This window comes from Euphorbia lathyris, chromosome 2 (assembly GCF_963576675.1).
Source record: "Euphorbia lathyris chromosome 2, ddEupLath1.1, whole genome shotgun sequence".
NCBI lineage: Eukaryota > Viridiplantae > Streptophyta > Magnoliopsida > Malpighiales > Euphorbiaceae > Euphorbia > Euphorbia lathyris.
In genome coordinates, this window is record NC_088911.1 from 96,622,776 (window position 1) to 96,639,778 (window position 17,003).

At 33.8% G+C, this 17,003-nt stretch overlaps 2 protein-coding genes and 1 long non-coding RNA gene across 4 annotated transcripts; 2 read left to right on the plus strand and 1 right to left on the minus strand.

The window, feature by feature from the left end:
* Positions 1–4,865: 4,865 nt before the first annotated feature.
* On the plus strand, positions 4,866–6,827 carry LOC136220744 (BURP domain-containing protein 5-like). Its single transcript, XM_066008530.1, has 4 exons — positions 4,866–4,941; positions 5,040–5,092; positions 5,177–5,291; positions 5,946–6,827. Exons 2-4 carry the CDS (start codon positions 5,051–5,053, stop codon positions 6,725–6,727), a joined length of 939 nt encoding a protein of 312 aa, XP_065864602.1. The 5' UTR covers positions 4,866–4,941; positions 5,040–5,050; the 3' UTR covers positions 6,728–6,827.
* A 5,436-nt stretch (positions 6,828–12,263) lies between these two features.
* Positions 12,264–15,111, plus strand: LOC136219052 (MDIS1-interacting receptor like kinase 2-like). Its single transcript, XM_066006274.1, has 2 exons — positions 12,264–14,646; positions 14,723–15,111. The coding sequence occupies exons 1-2, from the start codon at positions 12,264–12,266 to the stop codon at positions 15,109–15,111; spliced, it is 2,772 nt and encodes a 923-aa protein (XP_065862346.1).
* LOC136219053 (uncharacterized) lies at positions 12,785–16,248 on the minus strand. 2 transcript variants are annotated; one of them, XR_010684045.1, is made up of 4 exons: positions 16,068–16,248; positions 15,746–15,936; positions 12,994–15,623; positions 12,785–12,921 (listed from the first exon to the last, which is right to left on the minus strand). It is a non-coding gene; the product is annotated as an uncharacterized lncRNA (long non-coding RNA). The 2 variants fall into 2 exon arrangements; XR_010684044.1 differs by having other exon boundaries at positions 15,746–16,248.
* Positions 16,249–17,003: the final 755 nt, after the last annotated feature.

Consider the following 17,003-nt stretch of genomic DNA (forward strand, 5'->3'; position numbering starts at 1 on the left):
TCCCCATAATATTTAGGTATCGCCGGTGCTTTTATTCTGTGATCTGGAATAAATTCTCGCAATGATGGGGCAAAAGGCGAATCACTCTGCACCGCTGCTCTTGCCCTAGGTGTGTATCCCATCCGCTCCATCATGCTTCGCAGTTGATCTTCCAATTCAGTATTGGGTTCCCGCCGAACTTCTTCCATCCGTTGCTGATGAATTCTGGGTGACGTCCACCCGCCATACTGTGTCGTCACTTGTTCTCGCCGTGGGGCTAACCACTGTCCAGTTATAGGATCAAAGTTCCAAGTATGCTCCCGCCCAGACATATTCCCTCCAGATGTCATCAACCCTGAATGTCCGTGGTCAAAGGGTTCCGTTTGTCGTAGCGAAAGAATTCCTTGCATTCCTGGCATTGGTTGGGATGACTGCCAGGTCGGATGGATCGTCATAATAGGATCTTGGTGTGAGTAGTGGTCTGGATGGCTATGTGGTGTCATGCGACTACTCTGACTCATCCGATTTGGCTCTCGAGATGGCTGTGGAAGTGTAGATATGGCAGGAATAGTTGGTTGTTGTGTGGAGATGACAACAGGTTCTTGAGGGGCAACCGTTACGACGGTATTGTGTTCAGCGATTGCAGTTAACAAACTAATCATTCGATCCCCAGCCGCTTGGCTTATATTCGAAGCCAAGACCTGTCCTGCCATTTGTACAAAATCGCTATTAGACATCTCCATCTCAGTTTGCACTTGGACCTCCAATAAGGGACTCAACTGCCCTGAAGGATTCGACGAGCTGGGTACCACAGGCTGTGTACTCGCAGGCTGCCGTGGACCTCTTGAGTTCGTACTAGCTGATCTGATTGTAACTCCGGCCGTTCGTGATGGTTCTGACATGTTCTTAGGGTACCTTTAACCAAATGTTGGTAAAAAAGGTCCACCTTCACCGCACCAATGATAACTTGCTAGATTCGATTTGATGATCTTCGCCGCGGTTACCTGCAAAACAGAACCGGAGACAGGATCTCCGGGAAAACTCTCCGACGATCAAGTCAGTTTTATGGGAAGGTTGGTAAATTGATACTGGTATTGTGGGGAAAAGGTGTGAACGTCCCTCCCCATTTGCTTCTATGTCCTTTTTATAAGTGTTCCTAGGTAACCGCCGGGGGCGGTTACTCTTTCCAGGCCACGTCCCTTACGTGGCTACAAACGTGGTCTCGTTTGTTTTGAGTGGGAGGTTTAATGCTCCGTTTAGGATTTCAGGACGGTTACTCGTTTTACCCGCTTCCTTTATTCGGAGCCCGTTTGATCTTGAACCATGGGCCTAAGTATAGGTTGGGCCCGTGTTTATGATTCGGCCCGGTTTGGTTTCACGGATCATCAGGGTTCGATTCTTCGTTTCTACATGTATCGCGAACGAACAACTTAGGCTTCCATTCTTCACTGTTCTTCGACTTTGGGTTTGGTTTTGTTTACCCAGTAATCTCTCCTATCTTTTCTTAGGGTTCGTATCAGTTTGAATCAACAATGGAGAGGAAGGGGATTCATAATTTAAAACAATAATGGCGTCGTTTAAGAGAGAAACCTTTCGGTTGAAAGTATGATAAGGAAACGAGGAGACATGTATGGGTAAATGAGCCAGAAGTTATTTAGGAGGGAAAACCAAAGAGGGGGCAAATTAGTCTTTACACAAACATGGGGCCCACGTTTTTTTATTCAGGATTCGAAATATGGGTGACGTGGCGCGTTGACTGGCGTTGACCGGTCATTTTCACCGGCCGTACACAACATTGGGAGGTCACGCCTAAGTTGGTACATATTAGTGAGACAAAATGAAGTTGGTACACCAAAGTGTGATTTAGGGTAAAGGTTGTACACCATGTGTGAAATTTACCCGAAAAATTCACTAACCTAATAATCTATCCTCTCCCATTATACCGCCTCTTTCTTTCTTTTTCTTTTTCTTATTTATTTCTTCTTCTTGCAAGTTATGCCGTCTCCCTCAATTGTTCTTTATTTATTGAGTTTTTTCTTCAACAATTACACAGAGGTCATGAACTCAATACACAAATTGCAGTGTTTTTAGTTTTTTTCCCTTCTGGTGTAAATTTAATAGAACTGAATAGCATCTGAAATCCAACAAAATTTTATTATATCATATAATTAATCTCCTATAATTACATCTGAAATCTAACTTTTATGGTTCAATCCATCTGAAATCTAACTGGTATAACACTCATATTAAAAGCTCCCTATCACCCTGTAAATTCACATAGATAGAGTAGAAGCCGACATAACTTGATTCTTCTTGTTGACTCGCCGGAGATACACGGTTCACGGATAGACGGAAAAATATGAAAATGGTTGGTGCCTGAGGAGAATCAATAGAGAAATGGTGGTGACCGGTGGAAATCGAACGGACCAATGACGGCGATCCGTCAAGGATAACTAACCCTAAATTCATTCAAATTCCGGTAGTGTTATTCTGAAAGAGAGAGTGATTTTGGGTTTGGACCAGATATGCTGATGAAAAGGAAAGGAAGAAGGCGAAGGAGAAGGGCGGACATAATTGGAATGTGATGTAAAAACAAATTGTCTTTCATAATTAAATCCTTATTATTAGCTGTTAATTTTTTTATACGTGTCTTAATTTTAGTGGCTTGGCATACCACATCATCTTTATGAAGTGGTATGCCGGGCACATACTAAAATTTCTCATTATGAGTAAAGATTAATGACAAATAATTTTTTTTTTGTTCTTTATAAAGTTTTAATTTATTTAATATTATAATCACCGACACAATTCTGTCGGTCCTTACACAACTTTTGTCGGTGACAACTCCTACAAGTTTCGTCTCCGACAATAAATGTCGGTGATGGGGGCGGGAAAAATCCCGCCATCATTTACCGAGACATTCGAATTATGTGTAGGGATATTTGTCGGTGATGACCGACACAAAATTTCTATCGGTGTTCTGTCGGTATCTCCGACGGAAATGTTTTCGTCGGTGCAATCCGTCGGTGATCGAGCATTTTCTTGTAATGTTTTATTATTATTATTATTTTGACAAGTTACTTTTATTGTTTAATTGAACCAAATATAGTATATAGAATAAGAATTTTATTTCGAAAAGTATTGATTCTTATCTCCCCGTTTATCAATCATCAATTATGTCTCTAAACTAAGTAAAAATCATCAACTTAGGTTTCATCAAAAATCATTCAGTTGAACAGTTTCAAACCCTCTCCCCCAAACTCATTTTGAACCAACAAAGAGATTATTACCGTTTATATTCAATGTCACAATTTCTGATTTTGGGATAGGATGCAGACTCAATTGATGATTTTTGCTTAGTTCAGGGACTTGATTGATGATTTTGATAGTTCAGGGTCCTAATTGACTTTTGAAGCTTTTATTTGGAGAGCCAAATGGGTATAATACCTTTATAGTATGTTAAAATGATTTTGAACCACAAACGAGGTAGTAGAGGAAATAAAAGATGAACAAAAAAACTTAAAAAATCTAGATATTATAGTAGAAATGAGTTTTGTAGATTATTCTAGAAATTAATTTACTCATCTCTTTTTTTAAGTTGGTGATGATATTAATTAATATAATATTACCACATTATTATACAATACATATATTTTGTTCCTTATTCTACACTAATTACATATCCGTTGTTTTAAAAAAAAAAATTCATATTTTTTCAGATTGAGCAATTGAGTTAGAGATTAATATTTTTAAATACGGTGAAATATTTAAAATATTTTTGTCCAACTCGTACAAAATAAAAAATATATTTTTTTCCACGTTTAATCATATGTTTGTGATCTGTTACTAATTAGTGATAAAATAACGCATACATGAAGTGTAGATGACAAAATTCATGATGAAGAAAACAGTTTGATGAATTATTTCTCAAATTGACAAAACTTATTAACGTTAGGGGTAAAATTGCTTGTGGCTACCAACATTAGGGGTAAAATTGTATCATTTTAGACGTTAGGGATAAAATTACTCTTGATTGTAAACATTATGGGTATTTTTACACTTTATCCCAAAAATAAAAGACCCAATAAAAACCCAACTCGTACACCACTCAGCACTTAAAATTCAGTACTTATTTTTTCAACACTTAATTTTCAGTTTTATCAAACAACATCTAAGCCTTTCACTCTTACACAATTTTAAATGCACCCATTGCTTCTTTTATTATTTCATTTCATGCATTCAAAACCAAATACAACTCTATATTTATTGAGTTAAATGATAAATATAAACCACACATAGCACATTTTTTTGGTCCATGGACTAATTACAACCACAATTTATATGTATCTATTTTCAAACTTTCATACTATATTTCTTTATTTTCTTTCTAAACAATATAACATGTCAACTTATATTTATTATTTATGTCTTTTGGGTTTTCTTTTTTTTATTATTATTTATTTATTTAATTAAGTTTATTTTATTTCAACACCAGACACATGAAGGTTATCCATCACCTCAAATAAGGGTTTTAATAGTATTTTAATAAAGATTCTAAGTGCTGTTTATTTACTCAATTTTCTACTTTTATATTAAAAAAAGAGTTTTAAATGTTTAGTAGCTTTTTTTTAAAAAACCCTAATCCCTAATTTTCCAATACTTAACTCGCATTCAAACTGAACCGAACGAACACAGTAGGTGATCATCACTTTTGGGCTTTCCGTATCATATCATTTATTTTAGACTGCCAGTTGTTATTATTATTCTTGCACATTCTGTTTTGAAGAAACAAATGGCCCCCTTTGGATCCTAAGCTCGAAGATCCTCACATTTGGATTATTCCGGATCATAAAATAATAACTCTGATTTTGAATCTGATACTGCTTTCAGTTTTAATTGAATAATTTAAAGGAGATGAATTCATAAGATTGTGTTCCAAGCACGTGCTCTGATTTAGACTTGGTCGGTTTCAAATGTTGTTTCTTTCCATATATATATATATATATTTTGTCACTCTTAATATTGCATCTCATCTCATCTGATTTGTTAAACTTGAACAGATTTCAAAATAATGGAGATTCATCATCTCCTTCCGCTCCTTGCTTTACTCTTCGTGAGCATAATATTCTTCATTATATATATATAGAAGTTCCTAGCTTAATAAGTGAGGAACTAATTAACAGTTGTATTGTTGCAGCTTTGTCCAAGAGGAACAGATGCTTCTTCTTCTGCTCTACCTGCACAACTATATTGGAAATCCATGTTACCATTTACTCCTTTGCCCAAAGCTTTACAGGAACTTATAAAAACTGGTTAGTTTCTTCTTTAGTGCTACTTTCTACGAATTGTCTAAATTGATACTTCCCCAAAAATCATAGAATTATTTTGGTACCTTATCACTAGTTCATTGAAGTTATGTTCATTATTTTGTTTGATTTATGTCTATAAGTATGGTTTGTGGTTGCAAATGTAAAATACTGGTTCAAAATCAATAATTTACTTGTTTTAGTTAATAATTAATATGTTATTTTTACAACGTGTGTGTCGTTTTTATTGTAGGGACAAAAAATATGTCACTGTTATTTGGGAATGACAGTCGTCTCTCTCAACAGGGAGACATTATATAAAATTAGGGACAAAGGAATTAAAAACGAAAAATTATCCCCAAAAGTATAAGGAAAAAAATTTCACGTTTTTGGGGACTATTTTTGCCGTCTTTGAAATTACTTCTTTTTTTAATTATTGTTTCAGTTATTTCAATAATATTGTTATTGAAATTTTGTTTTTCACCAATTCTTAAGAATATATATGTTACCTAATACACATATTTTCCTAGATTAAATCATTTTACATTGTTACTTTTAGATAATATAATACATATTTTAATTCTACTTATATATTTTAATTGTACTTATATAGTAATTTGTGTATTTATGTAAAATGATGCTGATTTGCAACTTAAACAGATGCAGAAATTAGAACTAGTTTCACAGAAGAGCTTTTTACTGTTGCACGCGGCACGCAGATAAAATATCGAATAGCATACTGGGCAGAGTCAAAAACATTTGATCACAACAAGTCTACATTCAACACCACAACAACTACATATTTCCTAAGAGATCATCTCCGTCCTTACACAAATTTAAGCAACGTTATTTTCATCAAATCTCCAAAGGGTTTCAATTTCCTATCTCGTAAATTATCCGAATCCATACCCTTTTCTACCTCCAAATTATCACAAATCCTAAACTTCACTTCAATACAAACCGATTCAAAAGAAGCTAAGATCATCAAACAAACAATTGAAGAATGCGAAGCCCCGGGCATTAAAGGAGAAGACAAACATTGTGCGACTTCATTAGAATCGTTAGTTGATTATGTGGTTTCGAAGCTTGGAACAAGGGTTAAAACGGTGTCGAATAAAGTAGAGGAAGAGAACAAGAAACAAGATTATGTGATCCAAAAGGGGATCAAAATGATGGGAGAAAAAGATCGTAATATAGTGTGTCATAAAGAGAGATATGCGTATGCCGTTTATTATTGTCATATGATAAATGACACAAATGTTTACGTGGTTCCGATGAGAGGTGGAGACGGGTCTAAAGTTGAAGTAGTTGTTGTTTGTCATTTGGATACATCGACTTGGAATCCGCAACATTATGCTTTTCAAGTTCTAAATGTTAAGCTAGGAGGACCTCCAATTTGTCACTTTGTTAATAGTGATACCATTGTTTGGATTCCTAATTGAGTGAAATATTGGAGGAATTCATAGATGAAATCTGGTAATAAATAATGTAGTGGGTTGGATGATAAATACAAATTATTGTTTGGAAAATGAAAATTGAAGGTGAGGATAGCGTAATGGATTACATATTGCTAAAAACTTTGTTACTTTTGTATTAATGACATACAATGATAAAAATGAAACTTAAAATAATTGGTATATTTGATAAAAGTCAATTAATATGTACGGATTGAACTAAACCATCATGTATCATGAAACAAAAAAAAAAAATCTCTAAAAAAACATCTATTGTGAAAAAGGAGTATAAAAATTTTGCTCTTGGGCCATCTCCAAGGGCTCTCTATTTTTAGAGAGCCCTTAAAAAATCCAACTCCAATGGAGCTGGATTTGCTTGCGGCATCTATGCCGCAAGCAAAGAAAATATTATTTTTATTATTATTATTATTATTATTATAAATCCATTTGTTTACTCTTCTTTAATTCATTTATTTTTTTTAAATCCATTTGTTTTGTTTTAGTTTTATATAATATTTATTTTACATAATATTTGTTTTAAATATTTTTTATTTTAAATATTAATTTCATGTATATTTATTTTTTGTACATTTATTTTTTAGACGTATTCATGTTATGTAATTTCTCATTGTAGTGTTATTTGATTTTTTTATTTTGTTGTACATTTAAATATTAAATTATAATTATAAAAACACTAAATATTACATAAATTATAAAAACATTTAAATATTACACGAATCATAAAAACGTTACACGAATTATAAAAACATTACACGAATTAGAAAAACATTACATGAATTAGAAAAACATTACACGAATTATAACTGAATATATTTTGATTAATAATACAAAGAATATAAATGTTATGTTTATTCAAAAAAAAAATTTATGTGAAAAATGAATATAATAATAATAAAAGTTTTAAAGAGTGGGTAAAATAGAATATATGGTTGGAGAACTTTCACTGTAGCAACTCTATATTTAAAGATAGAGTAGAGAAAAATGAAGATAGAGTAGGCTAAATAGAGAACACGGTTGGAGATAGCCTTAGCTACATAAGACATTACTGATGCATGATGCAGATTGTTATTTGTTGAAAGATGTAATTGAATGTTTTAACATTAAACCAACAAAAGAGATTCTCAAGACCAACATTGAATGTTAGCATTATTATTTTTGTATTTAGTTGTTACCGAATAAGTAAGTTCATAGTGTTGGTGAGACACTTATAAAATTCAGAGAGCTAATATACTTTTAAGAACAAGTTCAAAGAGTTGGTGATACAGAATAATTAAGTTCAATGAATTGGTGATACGTTTTAAAATTTAGGGAGTCAATCTACTACAATGGATAAATTTCAGAGAGCTAATTAGGCCAATTATTATTATTATTATTTTTATTTGAAATTAGGCCAATTATTTTACATGAAATTTTGACAATGCACAAGGTAGTATGGATGGGTTTAAGGGTAAGAAAAGGGATTAAACACTTAAAAACTTTATGAAAATTGTTTTCTAGTTTTTTAGAATTAAGACACTAAAAAAAGTTCAAATTAAACACTTGTAGTTGTTAGAGTAACCCCGGTAATTGAACCCTGCTGGATCCAATACCTACAAAGTAGTGATGTATAAAGCAAAAGATAAACCCCATTAATAAAGTAATTAGGTGTTAAAAAAATAAAAATTACGTATAGTTGTAAATATATTGCTCAGTCTTGATCATATGCACCTAGATCTGAGCATGGGCCGGGCCAGGTCGGGCCGGGCTCGGGTCGGGCCTGTCGGGCTTTTAATAAAGCCTGACGAGTCCAAGCCCATCCCAGCCCGTATAAAATTTAGTCGGGTTCGGGCTCGGACCTAAGATATGAATCCCAAGCCCGCTCGTCCAAACCCATTTATATATTAAAAAATATATTATAATTTATATATTATAAATAAATATATATATATATATATATAATAATTTATATAATATCACAGCAAAGTTTTTTTTTTTTTTTTTTGACTAAATAACACATAAAACTTGATTTGTATTTATATTTATAAAAATATATTATAATTTATATAAATAAATAAATATACTATATAACTATAGTATATCGGGTCGGGCCGAGCCGAGCCGGCCCGTCCAGTTTTTGGAGGGTGTATACGGGTTTGGGCCGGGCCGGGCCTGATAATATTTTCAAGTGTTCAAGCTCGGTTAAATGGGTCTGGGTCTGGGCGGGCCGGGCGGGCGGGTTCTTCGGTCCATGCCCAGGTCTACATGCACCTTAATGAGCAAGTGAATTTGCTTATTCACCGTTAAATCTAGGTTTTATTAGAATTCACGCTCAAATTTAATAAGCCTATATCTAACAATGAATGAGTAAATTCCCTTACTAATTAGAGTGCATGTGAAATTTTCTGATATATTGCTACCCACGTAATACATGTTAGTATAGATACGTATATGGAGATAACAGTAGGTCCCAAGGATATGATATGGAGATTATATTTTACGTTATTCTAAGTTGATTATTCTATTCTCATATCATATATTATATCATTTTTTAAACTGTAGCACAGTTCCCTTGGCACGCACGTGAAATAAAAACAACTTCATTATCCCCGTGATTAAGTTGTTAATTTCCAGATTAGTAACCAATATTACTATATTATTATATAGTGCCGAATAATGGATTTTAATTATTCTTAAAGTAATCATCAAGAGATCTCTTCCATATTCTGTCAATCAAGTGGTCAATAATTCAACAGATGAATTATTAAATAAAAGGGAAAAAATAGTATTTGATTTGTGCTTTCATTTTTTTGGTATAAAATACCAAAATGATATCAAGTTTATTGAAAAAATGCACATGTATAATGTAATCTCAACGATTTAAGACGGTGTGTTAATTTAACCTCAACATTTATACAATTGTGCCAATTAAACTATAACATTCTATTCCTTTTCTCACCGAGCTAATTAGACGAGGTTGTAATTGCATCATTTTATAAATATTAGAATTAAAGTAGTGTTATTTTGTATATGTCAAATTAACACTTTTCCAAAAATAGTAAGGCAAGACATGCATTTTATATGGTTAGTTAAAAAAAAATTAATTAATATTATTTGATCTGTCATTAGTTAACATGACACATCATCAAGTCAACATGTCATTTCAGCAAAAGTCAATATCCTATTGTATCACGACAATAAAAAGTCAATAAATTAATATATCATATCATTAAAGTCAATATAACATGTTACTAGTACTATATTAATCAAATTCTTGCTTTTTTGTCATGGTTTTGAAAACTGGACCAGACCATTAGGTCGAAGTGGTTCAATCAATTCAAGTTAACCGATTGAACCAATTAACTTTTTTATCCAATTATTGACCCGATTCAAACTGTAATCCGATTTTTAAAACATTGCTTCTTACTAACCATATACAACACATGCCTTAAAATACTACAAATCGATGAAACTACATAAATGTTTTTTGGCTTAATACTCCTCCAACCCCCTTAACTTGTCCAAATTGGTCATTTTACCCCTTCAACTTATCGAATGTCCTATTTACCCTCTTAACTTCATAAAAGTGGTATTTCTCACTCCCTCAACTTGTCCATTTATCCCTCCAACTCATTGAATATTCTATTTACCCTCTTAACTCCATAAAAGTGGTATTTCTCACTCCCTCAACTTGTCCATTTACCTCATCCCCAACTAATAGAATGCCCTATTTACCCCTTTAACTCCATAAAAGTGGTATTTCTCACCCCTTATAATCGGTCATCGATGCCTAAATTGATACATTTTTTAAACGTTAAACCTATATTAGTGTTATTTTGTACGTGGAACCTAAATTAATACTTCCCTAAAATCATAGGTATATTTTGGTACTTTATCCCTACATATAATGTATTTAACTTGTTTATATTAATGTTCTTGTTATTTATATTTTTTTATTCATTCTTTCTCTTTTCAACTTTTTTTGCTATAGTTAAATTTTGATTATCTAATTATTGTAATACAATATTATTATAATAAACACATGAAGGATCAATATAATTATCAAATTAAAACAAAATAAAAAGTTGATATTAAGAATATATATTTTCAAACTTATTTGAATAAGTGCTACTCCCTCCATTCTCAAATAAGTGTCGTTTTAGAATTTTCACACAAATTAAGAAACACAATTAATATTCACTCAAATTAATAAATTTACATGGATCAACTAAATAAAAATTCTCTCTCCTATAATGATTGGAGAAAAAACTTTGAAAGCTTAAAAAACACCTAAATCAAGACAAAATTTAAATGCTTAGACCAAAAAACTATACTAAATTTTGTTGAAAAACGAAAACGACACTTAAAAAAGAACAAAAACAATTATCTAAAACGATACTTATTTGAGAATGGAGGGAGTATTAATTTTGCACTATAAAGGGGTAAGAAATACCACTTTTATAGAGTTAAGGGGGTAAATATGATCATAAGGTGTGAGAAATACCATTTTTATGGAGTTAAATAGGTAAATAGGACATTCGATGAGTTGAGGAGGGATAAAATGACTAATTTGGACAAGTTAAGGGGGTGGGAAATACAATTTCTATGAAGTTAAGAGGGTAAATATGACATTCGATGAGTTGGAGGGGTAAAATGATCAATTTGTACAAGTTAAGGGGGCTGGAGGAGCATTAGGCCATTTTTTTTTTTATACTTTCCCCTTAAATAAACTAATTTAGCAATGAATTTTACTCTAAGGTATTTTCTATTAAGTACAACATTTTAAAATACCCAGACATAAAATAGCTTAAGTAAAAATTATTCATAATAACAAAATATTCCATCAATATTTTTGCATCCAATAAAAATATATTCAATTTTCTTTATATTTATGGGAGTAGCTTAGAGTTGATTATCAATTTCCAATCTTGTAACCGGGAAAAAAAAAAATCAATTTCCAATCAAAATTGTCAATGACACAATACTTATTTTGACAATTTCCTTATTCTTTTGTAATTTTTTGTGAAATCTTCAATAGAAAACAAAAGAAAAAATCATGAATTATTAAAGTATCTGAGTTTCTAGATATAATAATAGTAATAAATATATACACATATGACTTTAACTTAGAATACAAAAAGAGCTTCTGACTTTGAAACTAAGCTACAATACAACCTGTCGTAATTTGTAGAAAAAAGCTGCAGTTGACTTTGAAAATTTGGATAATAAGTCAAAGTTGAAAGCTCTACAAATAATTGATTAACATCATCTTCCATGTATCTCTTCACTAATGGCACCCTCACTATTTTCAATCCTTTTCTTCTCTTTTCACTTCCTTGCTATTGCCTTTTCTTCAGAAGAATCTGAAGCTGCAGCTCTGCTACAATGGAGGTATACTCTTGATAATCAAAGCCAATCTTTTTTGTCTTCTTGGAATTCATCCAGACCCTGTAATTGGTATGGAATCCACTGCAATCAAGCTGGAAGTGTCTCTAACATTAGCCTTAGAGATTCTGGTTTGAAAGGTATGTTTGAGAATTTCACTTTCACTTCATTTCCCAATCTTGTTCATCTTAATCTCAGCAATAACTCCTTCCATGGAAACATTCCTTCTTACATTGGAAATTTATCCAATCTCAATGTTCTTGATTTGTCTGTCAATAACATCTCTGGTTCCATTCCTGATGAATTTGGATTGTTGAAATCTCTCACTTATGTTGATTTATCAAACAATTATCTCAATGGTTCTCTTCCGAATTCTATAGGGAGTTTGGCACAGTTGCCTGTTCTTTATATTCATATGAATCAGCTTTCTGGTTCAATACCTGTTGAGATTGGATTGATGAAATCTCTTACTGATCTTGACTTGTCTGTTAATGTTCTCACTGGAAAAATCCCAAATTCCATAGGAAATTTGACAAAACTTGAGACTCTTTACTTTAATGATAACCTGCTTTCTGGTTCTATACCTACAGAGATTGGAATGTTGAAATCTCTTGCTGTAATCGCGCTATCCAGGAATAATCTTACTGGTTCAATCCCTTCTTCTATTGGAAATTTAACAACTTTGGTTTCTCTTTATCTTAGTGATAATCAGATTTCCAATTCTTTACCTCCGGAAATTGGAATGTTGACAGAACTAACCAGTCTTTTTCTTGAAAACAATCAATTTTCTGGACCTCTTCCTGTAGAAATGAATAATCTCACTGTTTTAGAAGTTTTTGTAATATATTCTAATAGATTTACTGGCGAATTACCTGGAGATATATGTGTCCGGGGTCTTCTGAAAGGGTTGGCTATAAATGGGAATGGTTTCTCTGGTCCTGTCCCGAGAAGCCTGAGAAACTGTAGCAGCTTGATTCGAGTCCGTCTCGAAAACAACCAGCTTACAGGGAACATATCTGAAGATTTTGGGGCTTATCCTCAGTTGAGCTACTTGGACATGAGTGGTAACAAATTCTATGGAGAGCTTTCTTGGAAATGGGAAGACTTTTCGAGTTTGGCTACCCTGAAAATGTCTAAAAATATGATCTCTGGCGAAATACCTGCTGAACTTGGAAATGCATCTCAGTTGCATTTACTGGACCTGTCGTCGAATCAACTTACAGGAAACATTCCAAAGGAATTGGTGAAGTTGACATTGTTCCAACTTTCTATTGGAGAAAACAAGCTTTCAGGATCCATTCCTGCAGAAATAGGGATGTTGTCCGAGCTTGCAACTCTTAACATGGCAGAAAACAATTTAACCGGAGCAATTCCTGCACAACTTGGAGACTGTTTAAAACTGCTGTTCTTGAATGTTAGCCACAACAACTTCACAGAGAGTATTCCTTCAGAAATCGGCAATTCACGTTCTCTTGAAAGTCTTGATCTCAGTTACAATTCATTAACAGGAAAGATACCGAATCAGCTTGGAGGATTGTTAAGGTTGGAGACACTGAACCTGTCTCACAATTTGCTGTCAGGTTCGATTCCAACTTCGTTTTCTACTTTGTCAGGCTTGACAGCTGTGGATATATCTTACAATGAGTTACAAGGCCAAATTCCTGATATTAAGGCCTTTCGTGAGGCTCCATTTGAAGCACTTGAAAATAACACAAACCTGTGTGGAAAAAACTCCAGATTAAGGGCATGTGCAACTCCTGAAATCGACAAACATCCGAGGGAACAGGAAAGTAAAATCAAATATTATTTTGTTCTGTTCCCTATCCTGGGTGCTGTGTTACTGATCACTTTTCTGGTTGGAGGTTTGATCTTCCTTCGTCGGAGGAATGTTAAAGACAAGACGACCTCCTCAGAGGAAGGTGAGACCAGTAATCGTAATGTGTATGCAATATGGAGCCATCGTAAGGATATCAAATATGAAGACATTGTTGAGGCTACAAACGGTTTCGAATCCAAGTATTGCATTGGGGAAGGAGGGTATGGAATTGTGTACAAAGCTGTGCTGCCAACAGGTGGAGTGTTTGCTGTGAAGAAACTTCGCCAGTCACAAAATGAAGGCGTGACTGATTCGAAAGCATTTACGAATGAGATTAATGTGCTGATGAACATTCGTCATCGAAACATTGTGAAGTTACATGGCTTCTGTTCACATCCCAAACACTCTTTTCTGCTTTATGAATTGATTGAAAGAGGAAGCCTGAGGCATATCTTAAGTGACGATGACCGAGCAATGGAGTTGGATTGGTTCAAGAGGCTGAATGTTATCAAAGGAATAGCTAATGCATTGGCCTATATGCACCATGACTGCTTTCCTCCAATCATTCATAGAGACATTTCCAGCAATAATGTTCTGTTGGATTCAGAATTTGAAGCTCACGTCTCCGATTTCGGCACAGCTAGACTTCTGTTGCCAGACTCATCAAATTGGACCTCATTCGCAGGCACATTCGGGTACACTGCACCAGGTATGCAACGACTTAATTTTCTGAATTGCATGCTCCTCTCTACAATGTTCTGATAACTTTGGGTTAACTTTTGCAGAGCTAGCTTACACAATGATGGTGAATGAGAAATGCGATGTCTTCAGTTTTGGAGTGGTGACCCTTGAAATATTAATGGGAAGGCATCCAGGTGATTTAGTTTCATCTCTTTCTTCATCATCTTCATTGTTGATGTCACTTGATCAGCATAAACTATTGAAAGATGTGATTGATCAATGTCTTGAAATACCAAAAGGTAAAGTAGCAGAAGGAGTTGTACAAGTTACAAAACTTGCAACTGCATGCTTGAGTGAAAATCCGCAATCTCGTCCAACAATGAGGCAAGTTTCTTCTCATCTTGCAGCAAAATGGCAGCCATTGACAAAGCTCTTCTCTGCAATAAAATTGACTGATGTTTGCGCTTCTGGAGAAACTCACATTAACTGCTAATGTTATAGAGAACGGCAGTTAATGTAAAACATCATATGTTTCATATATAAAGATTAGCTTCTCTATTATGTAAAGATTTTTCTGTGATGAATAACACAAATTGAGATAATTCTGAAAACATTTAAGTTTATTCAGAAAGAACCTAATCTGTGCATCACTTAATCTTCTTAATTAGGCAAGTCAACATTTTAAAGCAAAGCAGTAAAAAATGAAAAAACAAAACAGAAATCTAGAACATCAAATGATAGATGTATTCTTCAGGAGTTGTTGAAAGCACTTAACATAGTGTATATCAGTAGCATCAAGCTGCAGCTTTAGCTCACCCTCCTCTTGATCTCTGTTGTTAAACAGCGGCAGAGTATCTTCCAAAGTTTTTATTGGCTCCTCGCATTCAAAGCATCCGTAGAGCTTGTTACTGCTGTCATCTGAACACTTGGTCCCATTCGAACTCAATGATTCTTGACTGTCTTCTTCTTTCTCCTTTGAAGAAGGCAAGTTATTTATTCTGTTGTCTGATTTCCATTAACAAGGCATCAACCAAGTGAACAATAAGGAAACTCTATATCATAAGGAAATCATCTCTATAGCTAGTGAAACTGATGTATCAGAATCTATATCATAAGGAAACTCTTACCTTTTTGGTGAAAGGACTTGCCCTATTAACAACATCCAGAGTGAATGAAATTCTTCTCTCTTCAATTTGTATCCGGCTTAACCCATAAGAGTTCTTCTCGCTGCTGGACGCTACCTGCACAATCTTCTTCTTCTTCTTAGGTTGAAGCTACGATCTGACTTGCTTGAATACACGTTGTTTGGCTGCTGCTTCTGGAGAATGGCTAATCCAAAGTTAGTAGTACCAATCTTAACTTGTCCATTATTTCCATTGACAAACACTTTATCACACGTCAAATCATGAACAATGAGAGGAGGATTATGAGTGTGCAAATAGTGCATACCTCTCAGAATCTGTCTTCCCCAATTCTTGATAACTTCAGTATCGATTTTCTTATGCTTTGTTCGCTACTATCTCAATGAACCAGAAGCGAATGACTCTGTAACAATGTTAATACTTTTATTCTTGTTGTCAATCCAAAAGGCATGAAATCTAACCATATTTTTATGTTTAGTGACTTGAGCAGATTAATCTCTTGGCATAAGATTCGAAGTTGTTCCATCGAAAGCAATCGATCATCCAGGAAAGTTCGAGTCCATCACTTTCATCAAACGCCTTGTATTGCCTGAACACCGCATCGCTTCCAATCAATCATCTCATGGTATCGGACGTATCTCCCAGTTAGGTCTTTCTCAGCACAATCCATTCGATTCCAGGGGAAAGGAAAACGGAGATTAATGCTACTATTCAGAGAATGCTTCACACACCACAAAATAAGAATTAAAATAGTCCATAATTGGAATTATCTACCGGAATTTCGAAACGCATATCAGATTCACCTGAAGAAGAAAAATGAATTAGTCGCCAAGGCCGCATTCGATATATGAAAGGAAGCTGATGAATAGAGCTAGCTAGGTTTACTAGTTTCTCAAGTAGAATTCTTTTCCGATTCATTCAACAATTATTGTTCTATCTTTCCATCCTAATTCTCCAGATTAAGATTATTAAAGTTGTTACCATCTCAACCATTGATAAAAAAAAATTAGTGGTTGAGGTTAAAAAAATAAGGGTAATTAATTTATTAGTCTCTATATTTTGATAAAACACACGGTTTAGTTTATGTATTTTTAAAAACACATGGTAAGGTCCCTAACCTTTTTATCAATGAACTGTTTAGTCCTTCCGTCTGTTTGTTATATTTTTTTTACCGTTTATGACTTCAGAAATGACTAAATTACCTTTTACTATTTACCTTCAAACTTTAGAAGAGAAAGTCTAA

Coding starts and splice junctions, on each gene's coding strand:
- LOC136220744 (XM_066008530.1), top strand. CDS start 5,051: ATGGAGATTCATCATCTCCTTCCGCTCCTTGCTTTACTCTTC. Junction 5,093..5,176: donor CGCTCCTTGCTTTACTCTTC/GTGAGCATAATA, acceptor GTATTGTTGCAG/CTTTGTCCAAGAGGAACAGA. Junction 5,292..5,945: donor ACAGGAACTTATAAAAACTG/GTTAGTTTCTTC, acceptor CAACTTAAACAG/ATGCAGAAATTAGAACTAGT.
- LOC136219052 (XM_066006274.1), top strand. CDS start 12,264: ATGTTTGAGAATTTCACTTTCACTTCATTTCCCAATCTTGTTCATCTT. Junction 14,647..14,722: donor ATTCGGGTACACTGCACCAG/GTATGCAACGAC, acceptor TAACTTTTGCAG/AGCTAGCTTACACAATGATG.